This window comes from Notolepis coatsorum, assembly GCF_963971535.1.
Source record: "Notolepis coatsorum genome assembly, chromosome: 4".
NCBI classification, from domain to species: domain Eukaryota; kingdom Metazoa; phylum Chordata; class Actinopteri; order Aulopiformes; family Paralepididae; genus Notolepis; species Notolepis coatsorum.
The window spans coordinates 41,786,594-41,812,805 of NC_140168.1; the positions used below are offsets into that span (position 1 = coordinate 41,786,594).

At 45.1% G+C, this 26,212-nt stretch overlaps 1 protein-coding gene across 1 annotated transcript in view; it reads right to left on the reverse strand.

Annotated features, from left to right (window-relative positions):
• Positions 1-3,903: 3,903 nt before the first annotated feature.
• The window catches only part of trim46b (tripartite motif containing 46b), a gene marked incomplete at both ends in the record, with an annotated part of 51,860 nt that continues 29,551 nt past the window's right edge, over positions 3,904-26,212 (reverse strand). Inside the window, 5 exons of the mRNA XM_084311917.1 lie at positions 3,904-4,360; positions 5,253-5,320; positions 6,680-6,966; positions 10,919-11,257; positions 12,972-13,093. Coding sequence (XP_084168043.1) covers positions 3,904-4,360; positions 5,253-5,320; positions 6,680-6,966; positions 10,919-11,257; positions 12,972-13,093 — 1,273 coding nt within the window. The remainder of the gene's footprint in view (positions 4,361-5,252; positions 5,321-6,679; positions 6,967-10,918; positions 11,258-12,971; positions 13,094-26,212) is intronic.

Below are 26,212 nucleotides of genomic sequence, written 5' to 3' on the forward strand. Positions count from 1 at the left end.
TATGATTCAGACAGAGAGAACACACTGCAGGCCTCCCTGAGCGCTCCAGATGGTAGTACACACTAGTCTCCTTCAGACTCCATCACTCTTTGAGTTGCCCTCGTGAATCCGACTGACTTTTAACCCCCCACCCGCCTCTCTCTCTCCAGAACTATGCTAAACGATGATGATGATGATGGCGATGGAGATTAAGTGCTGGTAATTCCTGCGAGGTCTTTAAGAGAATGCCCATGCTGTGTGCTTAATACTCACTGGTGGGATTATAGTCGGACCCCTTACATGTGGTGTTGTGGCTGCATACCTCCAGCCAGCCTAAACCCAATCTGTTACAGATTTAGACCCAGAAAGCGAGGTGCAGTGCAGGCGAAAGAGGGAGAAAGAAAGAGAGAAAAAGAGAGAGAAGGGGTTCATACTGTATTCATATGTTATAGTACAGTCCACTCCCTTTTACGTGGTGAGGGATCAGAGATAAACCTCACGGTGGGGAGAATAGAGGGTAGAGTAAACGATCACAGTGGGGAGAATAGAGGGTAGAGTAAACGATCACAGTGGGGAGAATAGAGGGTAGAGTAAACGATCACAGTGGGGAGAATAGAACAGAGAGTAAACGATCACAATGGGGAGAATAGAGTGTAGAGTAAACAATCACAGTGGGGAGAATAGAACTTATAGTAAATTATCACAGTGGGGAGAATAGAACTTATAGTAAATGATCACAGTGGGGAGAATAGAACTTATAGTAAATGATCACAGTGGGGAGAATATAACTTATAGTAAATGATCACAGTGGGGAGAATAGAACGTAGAGTAAACGATCACAGTGGGGAGAATAGAACTTATAGTAAACGATCACAGTGGGGAGAATAGAACTTATAGTAAATGATCACAGTGGGGAGAATAGAACTTATAGTAAACGATCACAGTGGGGAGAATAGAACTTATAGTAAATGATCACAGTGGGGAGAATAGAACGTAGTACATTATCACAGTGGGGAGAATAGAACTTATAGTAAATTATCACAGTGGGGAAAATAGAACGTAGAGTAAACGATCACAGTGGGGAGAATAGAACGTAGAGTAAATGATCACAGTGGGGAGAATAAAACATAGTAAATGATCACAGTGGGGAGAATAGAACATAGTAAATGATCACAGTGGGGAGAATAGAACTTATAGTAAATTATCACAGTGGGGAAAATAGAATGTAGAGTAAACGATCACAGTGGGGAGAATAGAACGTAGAGTAAACGATCACAGTGGGGAAAATAGAACGTAGAGTAAACGATCACAATGGGGAGAATAGAACTTATAGTAAACGATCACAGTGGGGAGAATAGAACGTAGAGTAAATGATCACAGTGGGGAGAATAAAACGTAGAGTAAATGATCACAGTGGGGAGAATAGAGCGTAGAGTAGAAGGACGTTTGAAAAAATCTTGGCCTGTGAGGCTATGGACTTAACTTTTATTTTTTATTATTCCTCTTTCCTACATTTTATTTTCCTTTGTGGTTGAGACAAACCCAAACCACCCTCTGGTTTCCCGTTGAGTATGGATCCAATTAAACACATGTGTGGATTTTCATATCTAAGCTCGTAAAAAAAGCTAACTGTAGCGATTTACATTACATCTACATAAGGAATGCTAAGCACCCACACATGTAAGGTGTTAATGTCGATATTAAAAGCAGATGGCCCTTGTTTTATTGCATGGCACTTTACTCAAGGTGTTTTCTTATTGTTAAGAAGGAATTTTGCAGCCAGACACATGATTTGTGATGTGTATAAAATTAGAAAGGAACATTATGATTTCATATCATGCGTGGCCAGAAGGCTATGCTTTGCAGTCTGTATGTAGTGGGTCAGTAAATGGCCTGTATTCATTATGGTCAACCAATAGATGGCGGCCTTTCCCCATGATATAGCTGGATCTATGACATTTACACCTAAAAATCAATGGACCTATCTCAAAACTTTATTGATCCTCCAATCATAACTGTTGCTTCTTTCATTTGGAAATGCTGCTGGAGTTAAAACATTTCACAGAATGGCCTGATTACAGTTGTTATGGTTGTGTGGCTAAGCCAATGAGATTCAGGGTTTGGATGTGTCATTATTGGACCGAGAGATCACCCTGGTTGAAGCTGTAAGGTAACCTCATTAATGGTGTCCTCAATATAGGCTAGTGGCCAGAGACATTTCAGTTATATTAATTTATAATTACATTATAATATAATGATATATACTCATATTCGGGCACCATCTCATCTTTGGCCAGGCAAACTGTGTCCTCAAATCCTGTGGGGTCACAAGTAACTATTCTTATGGGGATAGTTTTATTTAATTAAAAAGTAAAAACCCATGGAATTTCATAAACCACATAATAAAAAAATTTGCCTCTTTGATTGGTCAGCAGCCTGCCTACATAATGATATGGAAAAGGTTATTTGGTTCAACCCTGTCGCCATCTGAGATTTACTGCCTATGTAATATTCACACCAATGTATCAGCTACTTTACGAGTTCATTGTGATGGCAGATTTCTAGGGGCCTTTTCCCCTCTGCTGTGTCTTGCTGCACCCCGGTGGTGAAAATGGGTACTGATATATACTTGGCAAGAGCGCTACCATTGGTTGTGTGGGGGATTCCAAAAAGTTTACACATTGAAGCAAATTACATTACTGTTATCTCAACAGTAACAATAACAAGAACAAAGAAGGTTTTCAGAAGTTAAAGAATTTGCATTTATTCAGCATTTAATTTCATTAATCCATTCTGCCAGCAGGTGAAGTTTCCATGGATTTGTATCTGCTAATCATATCATAAGAAGCACTGCTCATTAACTTGCAATCAAGGCAAAAATATCCTTTCAGTCAAAACAAATCATTTTTAATCATAAGCCAATGAATGAATGTGGTCAGTCAGTCAGCACATGTGCACACAAGCACACACACGTACGCACACACGCATGCATGCACGCACGCACACACACACACACACACACACACACACACACACACACACACACACACACACACACACACACACACACACACACAAATGCATGCACACAAATGAGATTCTCGTATTTTAAATAGAAAGAAATATTATGCACAAACAGATCCACCAGAAGCAATTAGCTGTGTAGCAAAGGTATAATTGGAGCTACTAATTACAGTATTGTCTTGTTGTTCCCCCCCGAGCTTTAATCTTCCACTCAATCACATTAGCATTTACATCCCAGAGAAGAAAAACAAGACTAGGCAAGACACTCACGCAGTCAATTACGGACATTCGCTATTATAGGCCGGCCCTCTGGGTCCGGCAAAAATCACTTTGGTCGGGAGGTCGTAATGGACGAATGAATGAACTCACAGTCGAGACATTTCAACGACTTGTGTACATGAAAGATGCTAAATGGAATGGTGGTGGTCTGTTTTACACACGTCAGGCGTTTTAGTCAACATAATGTGAACATCTAAAACATAAGAGGGACACACGTCACATCAAGGATGTGAGGATTTTAGCAGTCGGTTCTAAAAGTAGAGTGACGTTGTGTTTCCTCCCATTATTAGGTCATATTCTTTTTTATTTTTATAAAGGTATACAATATAGCGTGGCTACAAGTGCAAGCAGCAAAGATAGAATAATATAGCTATGTGTCGAATGTACCAGCCACTACTTAAGCAATTAAAGATTCCTCGCAAAACTCCAGCAAGTAACAAAAAATGTAAGAAACGTAATTACATTTGCATATTTCGTGGCCATAGAAATGTTTTCTTATACAAATGAAATACAAAAAGAAAATCGCTGAGGTGTCTAAGTTTTTCCGCTCTAGCCGAGTAAATAGTTCACGATTACCTTTACATTCCATAATTCCCTTCCCCCGCGCAACCGCCCACGACGTCAGTTATGATTCATACTAGTAGTGACGCGGGGTTGGATGGTCACCCTCCTGACCGGAGTCTGATCCGCGCTGCGATTGGCCACCAGCTCCTGTAGCTGAAGAGCCCCGCCTCCGATGAAACAGAAGGCGGGGCACACGGGGCCGGAGCAGTCCACATGGCCCTCCCAGAGGGGTCGGAGCGAGTGGGCGTCGTAGAAGGTCACGCGGCCCTTCTCGAAGTCCAGACTCACCCCGAGACGCGGCGGCAGGGGGTACGTGATGCCCGCCGGGGAGGAGGAGGGGCTGTTGCCGTTGGCGTCTCGGGTGCCGTTGCCGTGGTTATTGTGGTGGTGGTGGTGGTGGTTGGTCTGCTGGGGCAGGTAGATCTTGCCCATACCCATGGTGAGGAAGCAGAAGGGCGGAGCGGAGTCTAGCGTGTCCTCTGCCCCGCTGTCATGGCCGCTGTCCGGGTCATAGCTGGGGGATAAGATACATTTTAGACATTTCATTCAATGTAATTGTCTTTAAAGCTGCACATAGTTCCGTGGGTGGTTGTTAGAGTTGTTGATCTTCCACAGAAGATGAATTGTTTAAATGTATGTTTGGTCCAGTAAGAATAGGCTATATAACATACATCTGTGCAAGTAGATTACATTACATTAACAAAACGTATTGCCCTTTTGACATGTAGCCTATTCATAATCATGAAAGTTTATTTGGAAGTATTTTTTATTCTGTACTTAGTTTGAAAGTGGTCAGACAGTTACCTCTGTGTGTAATACAGACAGTCTTCACACATTCATAAATAACACTTACAGAAAAGCTGGTTTGTGCACTGTAATAAAAGTAGATTAAGTTTTGTTCAATGAAAAAAAAAAAAAAAAAAAAAAAGCTGCACAGGGTCGTTTTTTTGAGGGGGGGGGGGGCTAATATCTGAAAAAAATCATAATAAAGTGTGACATATCTTTAGTATTGATTACATAAAGTGGTACAACAGAAAAACTGACATTGTTTGTTTGACATTGTTTGAAACTAGGAAAGATCTGTTTGGCTGTGGTGTTCCTACCCTCCCACTACCATACAAAGAAGCATCCTCTAAGAGCAATGTTGCTTCACTTTGTTTCAAAGGGTGATTTCTGGGGATTTGTGTTGAGATTATAAATAATATTCAAGCGTTCGTACAATTCTATATATTCAAGCGTACTCGTTATTGTAGAGGTAATCCTTTTCTTCCAAAACAACCCAGTGTAGCCTTACATTCAAATACCTTTTCAATACAAAGGGATTTATTGGTATAAACATTCGTCTACATTGCCAAAGTACATAAGAAACACAAACATTTCACAACGCGACATTCTGTCTCTCTCACCGGGGGCTGGCCATGTCCTGGGGGAGGTGAAACCACTCCTGCAGTTTAGACTCAAGACCCACTCCCACCTGTCCGTCGGAGAGAAGAACAGAACAGCAATGTACTACACATTTCTCTACTATTAAAACGTAAATAATACACATACATATACACAGTGTATTGTTGTATTGTATTGTAAATCGTCCAATAATTCACCCCTGTTCATTGGATAGTTCCACTCTACATTTACATTTTACATTTAGTCATTTAGCTGACACTTTTATCCAAAGCGACTTATAAATTGTGAACAATAAGTCAGCAGGAGGGGAACACCTCTGGCAGCTAAGGGTCAGTGGTATCATTTGTCAAACAGTGTCGGGCTTGAGTGTTACACTATGAGTGCATAGTAGTATAGGGATAGTAACATAGTACATAGTAGATAGTAGTAAAAGACAGTAATAAGAAAGTTTATTTAAATTATTTCAGATATTGATTGTTTTTAGTCGACAGTGGAAAATTGGGCGGGTTTCATCTGTCCTGACTGCGTGTAGTCTTTTACCAACGGAGTTGCAGTTTTCCGCGATCTAATTGGCCACTGACGTTTCTCTCAGCGCCAATCGCGTGATGCCTAGTTCTATCACTGGTTAAGCTTGGCGACTCTTTCGAAGTTGGTTAAGGTTAGAGTTTGTCTTAGAACAGGGCGATAGACCACCAGCCGTGATTCCAAACTCTAACCATAACCAACTTCGAAAGAGTCGCCAAGCTTAACCAGTGATAGAACTAGGCGTTAGCAGGCTGTTAGAGGCAGAAATAGGCGTAACGCGATTGGCGCAGAGAGAAACGTCAGTGGCCAATCAGATCGCGGAAAACTGCAACTCTGTTGGTAAAAGACTACACGCGTCCTGACTGTGGTGGGGAGTTCGACAGAGAGTAGCCTGCTTCGCTTTGATGACCCCCCAGGAGCCTGAACGCGTCAATACTTTTACCAACGGATTTCCAGTTCCGCGTTCGCGTTCTGCGATCTGATTGGCCACTGACGTTTCTGGTCATGTGACATGTGCGCCAATCGCGTGACGCCTGTTTCTGCGCCTATTTCCGCCTCGAACAGCCTGCAAACTACCTAACGCCTAGTTTATCACTGGTTAAGCTTAGGCGACTCTTTCGAAGTTGGTTAAGGTTAGAGTTTGGAATCAGGGCTGGTGTTCTATCGCCCTGCTCTAAGACAAATTCTAACCTTAACCAACTTCGAAAGAGTGCCTAAGCTTAACCGGTGATAGAAACAGGCGTCACACGATTGGCGCAGATGTCACATGACCAGACACGTCAGTGGCCAATCAGATCGCAGAACTGGAAATCCGTTGGTAAAAGTATTGACGCAGCCTGAACAGGAGTGGGTCTCAGGCGGCCAGAAGATCTCCCCATCAAACCTTCCCATCTCCTTCACTTGCCTTGACCAGGTAAGAGCCGGGCTCCACCGAGCATGCCCAGTAGTGCCGCCCCTGGGTGATGGCCACGTCCCCTACAAGGAGGTCGGAGGTCAGGTGGCAGGAAGTGAGGGCCTGGTCGGCGGCCTGCAGCAGGGAGAGGCCCGGGACGCTGCGGGCACACCGCTGTTCCTTACTCACCACCAGCCTGTCGGCATGGAGACCCCAGCGGGAGTCCAGATAGAAGTTCAGCACTGGGAGGTGCAGGGGAGAGGAGGAGGAGGAGGAGGAGGAGGAGGAGGAGGAGGAGGATGAGGAGGAGGAGGAGCGGGTGAAGAAAAGGAGAGGAGGAGGGAAAAGAAAGGGAGAGGAAGATGAGAGAGGAGGAAAAGGATAGCAGGGAGAGAGGAGCGGAGAGGAGGAAGAGAGAGGAGATGAGAGGAGCAGGGAGAGAGGAGGATGAGGAGGAGGAGGAAGAGCGGGTGAAGGAAAGGAGAGGAGGAGGAAAAATAAAGGGAGAGGAAGATGAGAGAGAAGCAGGGAGAGAGGAGGAAGAGAAGAGCAGGGAGAGAAGAGGAAGAGAGAGGGAGATGAGAGGAGCAGGGAGAGGAGGAAGAGAGAGGGAGATGAGAAGAGCAGGGAGAGAGGAGGAAGAGAGAGGGAGATGAGAGGAGCAGGGAGAGAGGAGGAAGAGAAGAGCAGGGAGAGAAGAGGAAGGGGGAGGGAGATGAGAGGAGCAGGGAGAGAGGAGTGGAGAGGAGGAAGAGAGAGGAGATGAGAGGAGCAGGGAGAGAGAAGGAAGAGAGAGGGAGATGAGAGGAGCAAGGAGAGGAGCGGAGAGGAGCGGAGAGGAGGAAGACAGAGGGAGAGTTTGGAGGAGAGGAGAGAGGAGAGGGAAGATGGGAGGAACAGAAAGGGGAGGAGAAAAGGGAAGAGAGTGGAGACATTGGGAGCAAAGAGGAGAAGTGCAGTCAAAAACGAGGTAGGGGGTCGAGAGGCCAGGAGACAATTTAGGGCAGAGAGGAGAAAGTAGGGGGTACGGGAGTGGGGGAAGGTACACAAGTACAGTATACAAAGCAAGAAAGTATAGTAGTAAGGTGGAGAAGACAGAGGAGAGCATGCAGGAAATGACAGCACAGCTGACTGCCCCCCTGACAAGAAACAACTGAGAGAGGAGGAGCAAAGAGCAGTAGACATGCAACTCATCCCATAGAGAGAGAGAGAGAGAGAGAGAGAGAGAGAGAGAGAGAGAGAGAGAGAGAGAGAGAGAGAGAGAGAGAGAGAGAGAGAGAGAGAGATAGAGAGAGAGGGGTGAGAAGCTCAGGACAGAAAGAGAGAGGAGGAATCTCGACATCCCACATGATTGATAAGTGGGATAAGTCAAATAAATAAATAAAAAGCAGGGGGTATCCCAAAGTAGGCTTAGGTAGAGATGGAGGGAAAGGCTTCTGTCCAAACCATTACAGAGAGGGGAAATACATGAAGTAGCAGGGAGGGGCAAAAGCCCCAGGAATACATTACACTGAGGACTCAACCCCACCATTAAAAACCCCAGGAACAACACCAGGAATACATTACACTGAGCACTCAACCTGACCACTAAAAAGCCCCAGGAACATGGTTACATTGAGGACTCAACCCGACTATAAAGAACAAACACCAGGAACAACACCAGGAACACATGGTTACACACGAGGACTCAAGCCGACCATTAAAAGAAACAGAAAAACCTGGATCTCCTAATTGGATCCATGTTGTTAAGCCTTGCTGTCTTAACAAACTGCAAACCTCATCAGCTCTTTGACAGATCTCATTATGGGAGACATAATGGGCGGCAGAGGGGTGGGTGGGCGGATGGATAAAGGGGATGGAATGACGGAATGCATTACATGACAACTCAGAGAGAGAGAGAGAGAGAGAGAGAGAGAGAGAGAGAGAGAGAGAGAGAGAGAGAGAGAGAGAGAGAGAGAGAGAGAGAGAGAGAGAGAGAGAGAGAGAGAGAGATAAGAGATAATTATGGGTAATGCATTGGGGTGGGGGTGGGTGGGATTTTTTTTTATAATTCTTCTTAAAGATATGGGGCATCTGGGTAGTGTAGAGGTTAAAGCACTCGCCTACCACCGCAGAGACACGGGTTCAATTCCTGTTAGCGGAACTTCCGACTTGGTCAGACGTTCCAATAAACACAATTGGTAGTGTTCGCAGGTGGGAAGCTGGAGAGGGTATGAGTCCCGATCGTTGCATTAGCCACTCCTACTGGTCAGTCGGTGAACTGCCTGTTCAGCAGGGAGGGGGATCTGGGCGAGATAGCGTGAACCTCCGCACACGTTACGCTCTCCCAGTGAAACTCCTCGCCGTCAGGTGAAAAGAAGCGGCTGGCGACTCCACATGTACCGGGGGAGGCATGTGGTTAGTCTACAGTACACCCTCCCCAGACCGACAGAGGATAGCGCAACGACCAGGACCATGACACACGCGGGGAATTGGCATAACGACTAAATTGGGGGGGAAATGGGAGAACGGGCAAAAAGAAGAAGGGGGAAAAAAGGATATGGATGCATATTCTTACATTGAGAAGGAGGTATGTATGTTGGAAGCGTGGAGACAAAGCGCGGGAACACGAGAAGTGAGGAACTGTGGGAGGGTTCATGATAAAGGAGAAGGATGAGGAAATAAGAAAAGAGAGGTGGCAAGATGGAGACGGTTAGTAAGGAACGGGTGGCGCAGACAGAGGAGAGAGATGGAGAGATGGAGAGAAGGAGAGATGGAGAGATGGAGAGATGGAGAGATGGGGAGAAGAGAAAGAATGGGAATGGGTATGGGCAGGGGAAAAAAGAGAATGAATTATTAAGCATCACACCATGGAAACCGTGCTTAATGCTTATATTATAACCGATAATAACAGTCGTAAAGACATACGTGAATGATGTATTGAGTGAATGATGTGTAAGGGTCTCGGTATACTTGCTTTTTAAATATGCGTTTGCCTGCGCATGGGGGCGGAGCTGCAGAGCCTGCGTTCCTTTGGAGCATACGTATTGCACGTCCTCAGATATTAACACTACGTGTCCGAAAGATGTAATGAAGCACATCAACAGTGGGGACAGTGTGGATGTGACAGGCTAAACGCTAAAACTCGACATGGAAAGCTGCACAAAAACAGGTCCGAGACCTTTTTCTTCCGTGATCTCAACATGGCCTCCTCAAGTATTGCCATGTTTTATGTTTACGTTGAAAATCGGGATAGTGGATAGTTCTCAAGGAAGATATTCTTCTTCTATATAATTCTATGTGTCGGCCAGGGAGGATTCAGCCCTGACCTGTCCCCTAGTGGTTAGACTTTTCCAACCTCCGGGTACACGCAAAATACCCAGGCAAGTATGTGAACAATGCCGCTCACAACACAGCCGCTTGTCTACTCATACGTATGGTTAAAAGCAAGTATACCGAGATCCTAACTTGCTGCGTTTATGTCTGCAGTTGAATTTGGGCGTTGTAAACGTAACCAGTATAATTTATCACATGGCCAAATAATATATGAAAGGTGATATCATTGGGGAGCTTTTTAGGTCAGAAAAAGACCAATGTGATCCAAGGTAGCAAATTCATCATGCAATCATGCAATTAGACTAGTCTTCTTTTGTCTGCATGTTGATGTCTCCCATACAGTATTAGGAATAACAGTAGGTCAATTCATACAACTGCTGATACATGACGATGTTTCTTACACAATCATAAAGCCTTGTTTGAGATTCATTTTTACACACCGCAAAAGGTAAAAGGTCAGTTACATACACACCATAGCTTATAAAGTTGGGTATGTTTGAGGTTAACACTTGCATTAAAGTCTGGTCCAGGTCAATGTCCATGTGGTACAATGTCTGCACTTTATGCATTGCTCTTGATCTGCCCATTTTTGTGCTCATTTTATGCTTTTTTTTTTTTTTACTGCTGTGAAGCACTTTGAGCTGTGATTCTTGTATGAAATGTGCTATACAAATAAACATTTATTATTATTATTATTATTATTATTATTATTATTATTATTATTATTATTATTATTATTATTATTATTATTATTATTATTATTATTATTATTATTATTATTATTATTATTATTATTATTATTATTATTTATTATTATTATTATTATTATTATTATTATTATTATTATTATTATTATTATTATTATTATTATTATTATTATTATTATTATTATTATTATTATTATTATTATTAATGAGGAGAAGTGTGTATTCTCACCTGGCGCGGGCGGGGTGTGTAGGTACACCTCCTCACTGTACTCCCCATAGCCCGCCTTGTTGCAGCCTCTCACTCTCAGCACGTACACGCTGTCCATCTCCAACCTGTCGATCACTGCACTGGACCCGCTCACTTCGTCCAATCGCTGCCAGCCCCAGCGGGCTGCGGCCAATCCGCCCCTGATCCCCCCCCTGGACCCTCCCCCCGGGACCACCCCGCGACGGCGATACTCCACGGAGAAGTGCCAGGCGGGGACGGAGTCCTGAGGCAGTCGCCAGCACAGGAAGAGCTGGTCATAGGCCAGGGTGCGCTGGGTGTCGATGACCGGAGCCAGAGGAGCTGGGAGAAGAAGGGGTTAAAAGTGTGATGTCATTGGATATAGAGGTCAAAACTGTTCTATAGACTATGAATTGGGAAATATGGTAACGATGACACTGAGGGTTGGTTTCACATGAAAAGCAGTCCGGTGCAGACACACACACACCTGTTTTCACACCGGGGTTGACTCTGTGGTGCACACATCTGCAAACACATCTCATGTTTTGATTCAATTGACCCATCTCAAACCCCAAGCTATCAATGGCGATAGGAACGTTTTTCCCCTTTTCCCCTCATGATGACCTCTTTGCCCTTCCCGGCCACACACTCGGTCCACAACTATGAACTCACAGAAGTCAGATATTGAAGATAGACAATCACAACAGTTTATTTCATCGGAGGGAAGCAACCGTTGTGATTGGAGGATCAAGAAAAGAAAAGAGGACAGGGTTTGAGATAGGCCTGTGCTATGGCTCTCCATGCAGACAGATGCTGAAGATTGTATTTCATTATATTTGTCCACCTCCACGGTAAACCTGACATTGTCCATCTTCAATATCTGACTTCTGTGAGTTCATAGTTGTGGACCGAGTGTTTGTGTGGCCGGGAAGGGCAAAGAGGTCATATGAGGAAAAAGGGGAAAAACGTTCCTATCGCCATTGATAGCTTGTCGCAGCGCTAGGTTTTACTCGATCAGGTTAGACTCAGGGGGGGGGGGGGGGGGGGAAGCTTCTGCGCAACTGCAACCGTTCTAAACAGAGCTATTGATTAATATGGCCGTGATTTTGAAGTGGTGCTGAAGCAAGGCACCCAGAGAGAACCCGGGGGAATGACTGGCTTTGAATAGTAGCTCATGTTCACAAGTATTGATTGAACTTTCCTAGACCACGGAAATACCATGTTTGAAATCTTAATTTGGGTGGCGTTCCCCTTATGAGGTGTGACCCGGTATTGTTTGTCTCAGGTATCTAGAGGTGGGAGAGACTCAAAGGATATTCATTTAGCTAAGTCTACTATAAGTCTACCGATTAATAGAACAAAAGTAGTGACAAGTTACACACACTTTGCAAAAAAAATATCCCCCTAAAACAGTGCCTCAACCAGCAAAGGAAAGGGATAGAGAGAATGTAGCGGTGTGAAGCCCTGCTAGCTATTAAGCTAACATCTCATTCTTGCCTTGGCTGTCAATAAAATAGGGTAAGTGATCCTTCAAATTCAGTAGCATGTCCAGGCTGGCATTCATCAAAGATTCTGTCAGTTGTTCTCAATTAACTAAACTAATCTCATTTCCTATCGCCCCTCGTGGTTCGACCTCAGGAGGTGGCAGACGACTTGGCCGTGTATCGGGTTACCTTCGGCTAGTCACAGGGCTTCATCCAGAACACATGTCCCCGGTGTCGCTCCCTGGGAGGGAGGTTAACCATAGTAGTGTGGTAGTGAACGCGTCAACCCTTTGTAATGTGGTAGTGAAAGGGTGACTTCCAGTTTTTTCTGGAATCCTGGTAGGACTCATAATACAGACTTGGAGCCATGTCTGCCACCGACACAGTGTACTGAGTTCCTCTCTGAGTTACTGTATGTGTCAGCCTATTCCAGAAGCCATTTGGCCCCTTTTCAATTATGGATAAAAAGCCCCACATTAAAACTCTCCATCCCTTCCTTCCTCCTCCCCCTTCCCATCCTCCTCCTTCACCACCACCCCCTCCTCCTCCCCCCTCCTTCCTCTCCCTCTTACCCTGGATGAAGTGCAGGTCAGTGAGGAGTTTGAGCTCCTTAGCAACGTCCAGCTGGAAGTGCCTGAAGGAGGGATCGGCGGCCAGAGAGAAACACTGAAGGTGCTCTATGGATTTACTTAACCTGGGGGGAGAGAGAGAGAGAGAGAGAGAGAGAGAGAGAGAGAGAGAGAGAGAGAGAGAGAGAGAGAGAGAGAGAGAGAGGGAAACGCAAATGAGGTGTGATCATTTCAAGGCTATGATGATTGGATGTATATATATAGTATAGTATACTGTATAGTAAGAAGGAGGATGATAGTTTGGTTTAAAAAAAAAAAAAAAACTTTATATCCACAAATAATATTTCTCTACACCCAGTATAGAGTGAATTAGTCTATTGTGAAGCTGTAGCATTGTCCTATTCTCGAAGACACTCTGATGTCACGAGACCGCCACCATCTTGGTATAGGGGGACCATACGGATTCCTACCATCAAATCCATGCGTTGAGCTCCGTTTTTATTACATGTTTTATCACATTCTTGTTCATTTCATAACATTTTCATACGATTTGTTTTGAAAATATTGAGGCCAACATGGCATTTCCCTATTTCGAAAGCCTTTCTGGTGATTCTAAGGCGAGATATGGGTCAAAGAAGCTCCCCCTGATTACCACGACCACAACACCAGAGCGAGTTAGCCGAACGTTAGCCACCAGCCACTTTTTCCTCCGTGATGGTATAAAACTTGCGATTTGGATTTCTGTTTTTGTCATTAGTACAACGCGTAACACAGCAGCTCTTTGGCATTGTGAAGGACTGAAGAAAATTCCACTTGATTGTCTTTAATTTGCCGCTTTAAGATCCGTTTCTCCACTAAATGAAGTGTACACAATCTACCAGGCGGGGCAGTTTCCCCCTACGCTGCAGTTGCGTAGCAACAACAGACAGGAAGTTGACTTCGAGAATATGACGTTCAGATGAATTGTGCGTATGATATGGCCTCACGCTAAAATAAATTTTGGTTCATTGCCAGTATTTCTGTCCGGCAATAATGCTGTCAGTAATACTCAACACTTACACATATCCACTATTCAAGACCTACTACTAGCCCTCCATTATGACCATTTAGCTGTAACATGTACTTTCAGAGAACACAGGAAGAACACAAGAAGAGATACTAGAGAAGAATAGAGAGTAACTAGTAGAGGAACAATAGAGACATAATTGACCCAAAGAGGCTGGATTATAGGAAGAGAGAAGATGAAAATGTATGGGAGGCGATGTCCTCAACGAAAATACGTCATTAGCAACACTGACTTGTGCAAATAGTAATCAACTGCTTAAATATCAAGAATGTAAATCTCAATATTGTTTGTAAATCATCAAAAAAGGTGAAGTACGTCATCAGTATGCACCAAAAATATAACCAAAATCCCTTTTTTATTTTATTTTTAATCAGCTGAATTCCAAATTTAAAAAGTCAATATGTAACCCCAAACATGGCAAGTCTGTTGCGCAATCAAATAAGCATAGGATCATTTTACTGCACTTATTGTTGTCTGTTTATTTTACCAGAGCTGGTGACGGAAGTACCTCCTCGTCAGAGTGTTGTTACAGCCTCCCGTGGACCACTCCTCACCTGCCTGCCTGTCACCTGCTGACCTCACCTGCCTGCCTGTCACCTGCTGACCTCACCTGCCTGTCTGTCACCTGCTGACCTCACCTGCCTGCCTGTCACCTGCTGACCTCACCTGCCTGCCTCACCTGCCTGCCTGTCACCTGCTGACCTCACCTGCCTGTCTGTCACCTGCTGACCTCACCTGCCTGTCTGTCACCTGCTGACCTCACCTGCCTGTCTGTCACCTGCTGATCTCACCTGCCTGTCTGTCACCTGCTGACCTCACCTGCCTGCCTGTCACCTGCTGACCTCACCTGCCTGTCTGTCACCTGCAGACCTCACCTGCCTGTCTGTCACCTGCAGACCTCACCTGTCTGTTGTCTCTGACCTCACATGTCTACTTGTTGTCTGTCTGTTGTCTCTGACCTCACATGTCTACTTGTTGTCTGTCTGTTGTCTCTGACCTCACATGTCTACTTGTTGCCTGTCTGTTGTCTCTGACCTCACATGTCTACTTGTTGTCTGTCTGTTGTCTCTGACCTCACATGTCTACTTGTTGCCTGTCTGTTGTCTCTGACCTCACATGTCTACTTGTTGCCTGTCTGTTGTCTCTGACCTCACCTCACTTTGAGGTCATGAGATGGCTTAAGGTGGAAGACAGAGTAAACCAGATAGGGATGTGCCTAGTTCACAGAATAGTGCATGGGGTAGTGCCAGTGTACTTTAACAATTACTTCAACCGAATCAGAGACACCCATGCTTACCAAACAAGGCGCAGCTCAACTGACTTTGTGCCAGTCAGATTCAGGAGCTGTATGGGGAAGGAGTCATTTTTATATTCAGCAGCTGTCTATTGGAATAGTCTGCCCAGTGAACTGAAAACCATAGACAGTGCCGTTAGATTCAAGTCCAGCCTGAAGACATGGCTCAAAAGGGACTATACCTAGACACTTAGCTTAAGGCACCCTTGCATGTTGTATGAGTCTGTATGTATATAAATGTTAAATGGTATATGTGATGTGTTGTGATGTCACGTTTTGTATGATGCATGTGTTAAGCATCACATTCCCCCACCCCCCTACAAGGACCACAATGGAAATAAGCTCTGAGCTTTTTTGTGTTACATCCTTGGCAGTATATCCCGACTGTGCTCTTCTGTCACATGTTTATTTTTTATATTGTCAAATAAAGTCATTCATTCATTCATTCATTCATTCATTCATTCATTCATTCATTCATTCATTCATTCATTCATTCATTCATTCATTCATTCATTCATTCATTCATTCATTCATTCATTCATTCATGTCTACTTGTTGTCTATCTGTTGTCTCTGACCTCACATGTCTACTTGTTGTCTGTCTGTTGTCTCTGACCTCACATGTCTACTTGTTGTCTGTCTGTTGTCTCTGACCTCACATGTCTACTTGTTGCCTGTCTGTCTGTTGTCTCTGACCTCACATGTCTACTTGTTGCCTGTCTGTTGTCTCTGACCTCACATGCCTACTTGTTGCCTGTCTGTCTGTTGTCTCTGACCTCACATGTCTACTTGTTGCCTGTCTGTCTGTTGTCTTTGACCCCACATGCCTACTTGTTGCCTGTCTGTCTGTTGTCTCTGACCTCACATGTCTACTTGTTGTCTGTCTGTTGTCTCTGACCTCACATGTCTACTTGTTGCCTGTCTGTTGTCTCTGACCTCACATGTCTACTTGTTGCCTGTCTGTCTGTTGTCTCTGACCTCACATACCTACTTGTTGCCTGTCTGTTGTCTCTGACCTCACATGTCTACTTGTTGCCTGTCTGTTGTCTCTGACCTCACATACCTACTTGTTGCCTGTCTGAATTGTCTCTGACCTCACATGTCTATTTGTTGTCTGTCTGTTGTCTCTGACCTCACATGTCTACTTGTTGCCTGTCTGTCTGTTGTCTCTGACCTCACATGTCTACTTGTTGCCTGTCTGTCTGTTGTCTCTGACCTCACATGTCTACTTGTTGCCTGTCTGTTGTCTCTGACCTCACATGTCTACTTGTTGCCTGTCTGTTGTCTCTGACCTCACATACCTACTTGTTGCCTGTCTGTTGTCTCTGACCTCACATGTCTACTTGTTGCCTGTCTGTCTGTTGTCTCTGACCTCACATGTCTACTTGTTGCCTGTCTGTCTGTTGTCTCTGACCTCACATGTCTACTTGTTGTCTGTCTGTTGTCTCTGACCTCACATGTCTACTTGTTGCCTGTCTGTCTGTTGTCTCTGACCTCACATGTCTACTTGTTGCCTGTCTGTTGTCTCTGACCTCACATGTCTACTTGTTGCCTGTCTGTTGTCTCTGACCTCACATGTCTACTTGTTGTCTGTCTGTTGTCTCTGACCTCACATGTCTACTTGTTGCCTGTCTGTCTGTTGTCTCTGACCTCACATGTCTACTTGTTGCCTGTCTGTTGTCTCTGACCTCACATGTCTACTTGTTGCCTGTCTGTTGTCTCTGACCTCACATACCTACTTGTTGCCTGTCTGTTGTCTCTGACCTCACATGTCTACTTGTTGCCTGTCTGTCTGTTGTCTCTGACCTCACATGTCTACTTGTTGTCTGTCTGTTGTCTCTGACCTCACATGTCTACTTGTTGTCTGTCTGTCTGTTGTCTCTGACCTCACATGTCTACTTGTTGTCTGTCTGTTGTCTCTGACCTCACATGTCTACTTGTTGTCTGTCTGTTGTCTCTGACCTCACATGTCTACTTGTTGCCTGTCTGTTGTCTCTGACCTCACATGTCTACTTGTTGTCTGTCTGTTGTCTCTGACCTCACATGTCTACTTGTTGCCTGTCTGTTGTCTCTGACCTCACATGTCTACTTGTTGCCTGTCTGTTGTCTCTGACCTCACATACCTACTTGTTGTCTGTCTGTTGTCTCTGACCTCACATGTCTACTTGTTGCCTGTCTGTCTGTTGTCTCTGACCTCACATGTCTACTTGTTGTCTGTCTGTTGTCTCTGACCTCACATGTCTACTTGTTGCCTGTCTGTCTGTTGTCTCTGACCTCACATGTCTACTTGTTGCCTGTCTGTCTGTTGTCTCTGACCTCACATGTCTACTTGTTGTCTGTCTGTTGTCTCTGACCTCACATACCTACTTGTTGCCTGTCTGTTGTCTCTGACCTCACATGTCTACTTGTTGCCTGTCTGTCTGTTGTCTCTGACCTCACATGTCTACTTGTTGTCTGTCTGTTGTCTCTGACCTCACATGTCTACTTGTTGTCTGTCTGTCTGTTGTCTCTGACCTCACATGTCTACTTGTTGTCTGTCTGTTGTCTCTGACCTCACATGTCTACTTGTTGTCTGTCTGTTGTCTCTGACCTCACATGTCTACTTGTTGCCTGTCTGTTGTCTCTGACCTCACATGTCTACTTGTTGTCTGTCTGTTGTCTCTGACCTCACATGTCTACTTGTTGCCTGTCTGTTGTCTCTGACCTCACATGTCTACTTGTTGCCTGTCTGTTGTCTCTGACCTCACATACCTACTTGTTGTCTGTCTGTTGTCTCTGACCTCACATGTCTACTTGTTGCCTGTCTGTCTGTTGTCTCTGACCTCACATGTCTACTTGTTGTCTGTCTGTTGTCTCTGACCTCACATGTCTACTTGTTGCCTGTCTGTCTGTTGTCTCTGACCTCACATGTCTACTTGTTGCCTGTCTGTCTGTTGTCTCTGACCTCACATGTCTACTTGTTGTCTGTCTGTTGTCTCTGACCTCACATGTCTACTTGTTGTCTGTCTGTCTGTTGTCTCTGACCTCACATGTCTACTTGTTGTCTGTCTGTTGTCTCTGACCTCACATGTCTACTTGTTGCCTGTCTGTTGTCTCTGACCTCACATGTCTACTTGTTGTCTGTCTGTCTGTTGTCTCTGACCTCACATGTCTACTTGTTGTCTGTCTGTCTGTTGTCTCTGACCTCTGACCTCACATGTCTACTTGTTGCCTGTCTGTTGTCTCTGACCTCACATGTCTACTTGTTGTCTGTCTGTTGTCTCTGACCTCACATGTCTACTTGTTGTCTGTCTGTTGTCTCTGACCTCACATGTCTACTTGTTGCCTGTCTGTCTGTTGTCTCTGACCTCACATGTCTACTTGTTGCCTGTCTCTTGTCTCTGACCTCACATGTCTACTTGTTGCCTGTCTGTTGTCTCTGACCTCACATGTCTACTTGTTGTCTGTCTGTTGTCTCTGACCTCACATGTCTACTTGTTGCCTGTCTGTTGTCTCTGACCTCACATGTCTACTTGTTGCCTGTCTGTTGTCTCTGACCTCACATACCTACTTGTTGTCTGTCTGTTGTCTCTGACCTCACATGTCTACTTGTTGCCTGTCTGTCTGTTGTCTCTGACCTCACATGTCTACTTGTTGTCTGTCTGTTGTCTCTGACCTCACATGTCTACTTGTTGCCTGTCTGTCTGTTGTCTCTGACCTCACATGTCTACTTGTTGTCTGTCTGTTGTCTCTGACCTCACATGTCTACTTGTTGTCTGTCTGTCTGTTGTCTCTGACCTCACATGTCTACTTGTTGTCTGTCTGTTGTCTCTGACCTCACATGTCTACTTGTTGTCTGTCTGTCTGTTGTCTCTGACCTCACATGTCTACTTGTTGCCTGTCTGTCTGTTGTCTCTGATCTCACATGTCTACTTGTTGTCTGTCTGTCTGTTGTCTCTGACCTCACATGTCTACTTGTTGCCTGTCTGTCTGTTGTCTCTGACCTCACATGTCTACTTGTTGTCTGTCTGTCTGTTGTCTCTGACCTCACATGTCTACTTGTTGTCTGTCTGTCTGTTGTCTCTGACCTCACATGTCTACTTGTTGCCTGTCTGTCTGTCTGTTGTCTCTGACCTCACATGTCTACTTGTTGCCTGTCTGTTGTCTCTGACCTCACATGTCTACTTGTTGTCTGTCTGTTGTCTCTGACCTCACATGTCTACTTGTTGTCTGTCTGTTGTCTCTGACCTCACATGTCTACTTGTTGCCTGTCTGTCTGTTGTCTCTGACCTCACATGTCTACTTGTTGTCTGTCTGTTGTCTCTGACCTCACATGTCTACTTGTTGTCTGTCTGTCTGTTGTCTCTGACCTCACATGTCTACTTGTTGTCTGTCTGTTGTCTCTGACCTCACATGTCTACTTGTTGTCTGTCTGTTGTCTCTGACCTCACATGTCTACTTGTTGCCTGTCTGTTGTCTCTGACCTCACATGTCTACTTGTTGTCTGTCTGTTGTCTCTGACCTCACATGTCTACTTGTTGCCTGTCTGTTGTCTCTGACCTCACATGTCTACTTGTTGCCTGTCTGTTGTCTCTGACCTCACATACCTACTTGTTGTCTGTCTGTTGTCTCTGACCTCACATGTCTACTTGTTGCCTGTCTGTCTGTTGTCTCTGACCTCACATGTCTACTTGTTGTCTGTCTGTTGTCTCTGACCTCACATGTCTACTTGTTGCCTGTCTGTCTGTTGTCTCTGACCTCACATGTCTACTTGTTGCCTGTCTGTCTGTTGTCTCTGACCTCACATGTCTACTTGTTGTCTGTCTGTTGTCTCTGACCTCACATGTCTACTTGTTGTCTGTCTGTCTGTTGTCTCTGACCTCACATGTCTACTTGTTGTCTGTCTGTTGTCTCTGACCTCACATGTCTACTTGTTGCCTGTCTGTTGTCTCTGACCTCACATGTCTACTTGTTGTCTGTCTGTCTGTTGTCTCTGACCTCACATGTCTACTTGTTGTCTGTCTGTCTGTTGTCTCTGACCTCTGACCTCACATGTCTACTTGTTGCCTGTCTGTTGTCTCTGACCTCACATGTCTACTTGTTGTCTGTCTGTTGTCTCTGACCTCACATGTCTACTTGTTGTCTGTCTGTTGTCTCTGACCTCACATGTCTACTTGTTGCCTGTCTGTCTGTTGTCTCTGACCTCACATGTCTACTTGTTGCCTGTCTGTTGTCTCTGACCTCACATGTCTACTTGTTGCCTGTCTGTTGTCTCTGACCTCACATGTCTACTTGTTGTCTGTCTGTTGTCTCTGACCTCACATGTCTACTTGTTGCCTGTCTGTTGTCTCTGACCTCACATGTCTACTTGTTGCCTGTCTGTTGTCTCTGACCTCACATACCTACTTGTTGTCTGTCTGTTGTCTCTGACCTCACATGTCTACTTGTTGCCTGTCTGTCTGTTGTCTCTGACCTCACATGTCTACTTGTTGTCTGTCTGTTGTCTCTGACCTCACATGTCTACTTGTTGCCTGTCTGTCTGTTGTCTCTGACCTCACATGTCTACTTGTTGTCTGTCTGTTGTCTCTGACCTCACATGTCTACTTGTTGTCTGTCTGTCTGTTGTCTCTGACCTCACATGTCTACTTGTTGTCTGTCTGTTGTCTCTGACCTCACATGTCTACTTGTTGTCTGTCTGTCTGTTGTCTCTGACCTCACATGTCTACTTGTTGCCTGTCTGTCTGTTGTCTCTGATCTCACATGTCTACTTGTTGTCTGTCTGTCTGTTGTCTCTGACCTCACATGTCTACTTGTTGCCTGTCTGTCTGTTGTCTCTGACCTCACATGTCTACTTGTTGTCTGTCTGTCTGTTGTCTCTGACCTCACATGTCTACTTGTTGTCTGTCTGTCTGTTGTCTCTGACCTCACATGTCTACTTGTTGCCTGTCTGTCTGTCTGTTGTCTCTGACCTCACATGTCTACTTGTTGCCTGTCTGTTGTCTCTGACCTCACATGTCTACTTGTTGTCTGTCTGTTGTCTCTGACCTCACATGTCTACTTGTTGTCTGTCTGTTGTCTCTGACCTCACATGTCTACTTGTTGCCTGTCTGTCTGTTGTCTCTGACCTCACATGTCTACTTGTTGCCTGTCTGTCTGTTGTCTCTGACCTCACATGTCTACTTGTTGTCTGTCTGTTGTCTCTGACCTCACATGTCTACTTGTTGCCTGTCTGTTGTCTCTGACCTCACATGTCTACTTGTTGTCTGTCTGTTGTCTCTGACCTCACATGTCTACTTGTTGTCTGTCTGTTGTCTCTGACCTCACATGTCTACTTGTTGTCTGTCTGTTGTCTCTGACCTCACATGTCTACTTGTTGCCTGTCTGTTGTCTCTGACCTCACATGTCTACTTGTTGCCTGTCTGTTGTCTCTGACCTCACATGTCTACTTGTTGCCTGTCTGTTGTCTCTGACCTCACATGTCTACTTGTTGTCTGTCTGTCTGTTGTCTCTGACCTCACATGTCTACTTGTTGTCTGTCTGTTGTCTCTGACCTCACATGTCTACTTGTTGCCTGTCTGTCTGTTGTCTCTGACCTCACATGTCTACTTGTTGTCTGTCTGTCTGTTGTCTCTGACCTCACATGTCTACTTGTTGTCTGTCTGTTGTCTCTGACCTCACATGCCTACTTGTTGTCTGTCTGTCTGTTGTCTCTGACCTCACATGTCTACTTGTTGCCTGTCTGTCTGTCTGTTGTCTCTGACCTCACATGTCTACTTGTTGCCTGTCTGTTGTCTCTGACATCACATGTCTACTTGTTGTCTGTCTGTTGTCTCTGACCTCACATGTCTACTTGTTGTCTGTCTGTTGTCTCTGACCTCACATGTCTACTTGTTGCCTGTCTGTCTGTTGTCTCTGACCTCACATGTCTACTTGTTGCCTGTCTGTCTGTTGTCTCTGACCTCACATGTCTACTTGTTGTCTGTCTGTTGTCTCTGACCTCACATGTCTACTTGTTGTCTGTCTGTTGTCTCTGACCTCACATGTCTACTTGTTGTCTGTCTGTTGTCTCTGACCTCACATGTCTACTTGTTGCCTGTCTGTTGTCTCTGACCTCACATGTCTACTTGTTGCCTGTCTGTTGTCTCTGACCTCACATGTCTACTTGTTGTCTGTCTGTCTGTTGTCTCTGACCTCACACGTCTACTTGTTGTCTGTCTGTTGTCTCTGACCTCACATGTCTACTTGTTGCCTGTCTGTCTGTTGTCTCTGACCTCACATGTCTACTTGTTGTCTGTCTGTCTGTTGTCTCTGACCTCACATGTCTACTTGTTGTCTGTCTGTCTGTTGTCTCTGACCTCACATGTCGTCTGTCTGTTGTCTCTGACCTCACATGTCTACTTGTTGTCTGTCTGTTGTCTCTGACCTCACATGTCTACTTGTTGGCTGTCTGTCTGTTGTCTCTGACCTCACATGTCTACTTGTTGTCTGTCTGTTGTCTCTGACCTCACATGTCTACTTGTTGTCTGTCTGTTGTCTCTGACCTCACATGTCTACTTGTTGTCTGTCTGTCTGTTGTCTCTGACCTCACATGTCTACTTGTTGTCTGTCTGTTGTCTCTGACCTCACATGTCTACTTGTTGTCTGTCTGTTGTCTCTGACCTCACATGTCTACTTGTTGCCTGTCTGTTGTCTCTGACCTCACATGTCTACTTGTTGTCTGTCTGTTGTCTCTGACCTCACATGTCTACTTGTTGCCTGTCTGTTGTCTCTGACCTCACATGTCTACTTGTTGCCTGTCTGTTGTCTCTGACCTCACATACCTACTTGTTGTCTGTCTGTTGTCTCTGACCTCACATGTCTACTTGTTGCCTGTCTGTCTGTTGTCTCTGACCTCACATGTCTACTTGTTGTCTGTCTGTTGTCTCTGACCTCACATGTCTACTTGTTGCCTGTCTGTCTGTTGTCTCTGACCTCACATGTCTACTTGTTGCCTGTCTGTCTGTTGTCTCTGACCTCACATGTCTACTTGTTGTCTGTCTGTTGTCTCTGACCTCACATGTCTACTTGTTGTCTGTCTGTCTGTTGTCTCTGACCTCACATGTCTACTTGTTGTCTGTCTGTTGTCTCTGACCTCACATGTCTACTTGTTGCCTGTCTGTTGTCTCTGACCTCACATGTCTACTTGTTGTCTGTCTGTCTGTTGTCTCTGACCTCACATGTCTACTTGTTGTCTGTCTGTCTGTTGTCTCTGACCTCTGACCTCACATGTCTACTTGTTGCCTGTCTGTTGTCTCTGACCTCACATGTCTACTTGTTGTCTGTCTGTTGTCTCTGACCTCACATGTCTACTTGTTGTCTGTCTGTTGTCTCTGACCTCACATGTCTACTTGTTGCCTGTCTGTCTGTTGTCTCTGACCTCACATGTCTACTTGTTGCCTGTCTGTTGTCTCTGACCCCACATGTCTACTTGTTGCCTGTCTGTTGTCTCTGACCTCACATGTCTACTTGTTGTCTGTCTGTTGTCTCTGACCTCACATGTCTACTTGTTGCCTGTCTGTTGTCTCTGACCTCACATGTCTACTTGTTGCCTGTCTGTTGTCTCTGACCTCACATGTCTACTTGTTGTCTGTCTGTTGTCTCTGACCTCACATGTCTACTTGTTGCCTGTCTGTCTGTTGTCTCTGACATCACATGTCTACTTGTTGTCTGTCTGTTGTCTCTGACCTCACATGTCTACTTGTTGTCTGTCTGTCTGTTGTCTCTGACCTCACATGTCTACTTGTTGTCTGTCTGTTGTCTCTGACCTCACATGTCTACTTGTTGTCTGTCTGTCTGTTGTCTCTGACCTCACATGTCTACTTGTTGCCTGTCTGTCTGTTGTCTCTGATCTCACATGTCTACTTGTTGTCTGTCTGTCTGTTGTCTCTGACCTCACATGTCTACTTGTTGCCTGTCTGTCTGTTGTCTCTGACCTCACATGTCTACTTGTTGTCTGTCTGTCTGTTGTCTCTGACCTCACATGTCTACTTGTTGTCTGTCTGTCTGTTGTCTCTGACCTCACATGTCTACTTGTTGCCTGTCTGTCTGTCTGTTGTCTCTGACCTCACATGTCTACTTGTTGTCTGTCTGTTGTCTCTGACCTCACATGTCTACTTGTTGCCTGTCTGTTGTCTCTGACCTCACATGTCTACTTGTTGTCTGTCTGTTGTCTCTGACCTCACATGTCTACTTGTTGCCTGTCTGTCTGTTGTCTCTGACCTCACATGTCTACTTGTTGTCTGTCTGTTGTCTCTGACCTCACATACCTACTTGTTGTCTGTCTGTTGTCTCTGACCTCACATGTCTACTTGTTGCCTGTCTGTCTGTTGTCTCTGACCTCACATGTCTACTTGTTGTCTGTCTGTTGTCTCTGACCTCACATGTCTACTTGTTGCCTGTCTGTCTGTTGTCTCTGACCTCACATGTCTACTTGTTGCCTGTCTGTCTGTTGTCTCTGACCTCACATGTCTACTTGTTGTCTGTCTGTTGTCTCTGACCTCACATGTCTACTTGTTGTCTGTCTGTCTGTTGTCTCTGACCTCACATGTCTACTTGTTGTCTGTCTGTTGTCTCTGACCTCACATGTCTACTTGTTGCCTGTCTGTTGTCTCTGACCTCACATGTCTACTTGTTGTCTGTCTGTCTGTTGTCTCTGACCTCACATGTCTACTTGTTGTCTGTCTGTTGTCTCTGACCTCTGACCTCACATGTCTACTTGTTGCCTGTCTGTTGTCTCTGACCTCACATGTCTACTTGTTGTCTGTCTGTTGTCTCTGACCTCACATGTCTACTTGTTGTCTGTCTGTTGTCTCTGACCTCACATGTCTACTTGTTGCCTGTCTGTCTGTTGTCTCTGACCTCACATGTCTACTTGTTGCCTGTCTGTTGTCTCTGACCTCACATGTCTACTTGTTGCCTGTCTGTTGTCTCTGACCTCACATGTCTACTTGTTGTCTGTCTGTTGTCTCTGACCTCACATGTCTACTTGTTGCCTGTCTGTTGTCTCTGACCTCACATGTCTACTTGTTGCCTGTCTGTTGTCTCTGACCTCACATACCTACTTGTTGTCTGTCTGTTGTCTCTGACCTCACATGTCTACTTGTTGCTGTCTGTCTGTTGTCTCTGACCTCACATGTCTACTTGTTGTCTGTCTGTTGTCTCTGACCTCACATGTCTACTTGTTGCCTGTCTGTCTGTTGTCTCTGACCTCACATGTCTACTTGTTGTCTGTCTGTCTGTTGTCTCTGACCTCACATGTCTACTTGTTGTCTGTCTGTTGTCTCTGACCTCACATGTCTACTTGTGTCTGTCTGTCTGTTGTCTCTGACCTCACATGTCTACTTGTTGCTGTCTGTCTGTTGTCTCTGACCTCACATGTCTACTTGTTGTCTGTCTGTCTGTTGTCTCTGACCTCACATGTCTACTTGTTGCCTGTCTGTCTGTTGTCTCTGACCTCACATGTCTACTTGTTGTCTGTCTGTCTGTTGTCTCTGACCTCACATGTCTACTTGTTGTCTGTCTGTCTGTTGTCTCTGACCTCACATGTCTACTTGTTGCCTGTCTGTCTGTCTGTGTCTCTGACCTCACATGTCTACTTGTTGCCTGTCTGTTGTCTCTGACCTCACATGTCTACTTGTTGTCTGTCTGTTGTCTCTGACCTCACATGTCTACTTGTTGTCTGTCTGTTGTCTCTGACCTCACATGTCTACTTGTTGCCTGTCTGTCTGTTGTCTCTGACCTCACATGTCTACTTGTTGCCTGTCTGTCTGTTGTCTCTGACCTCACATGTCTACTTGTTGTCTGTCTGTTGTCTCTGACCTCACATGTCTACTTGTTGCCTGTCTGTTGTCTCTGACCTCACATGTCT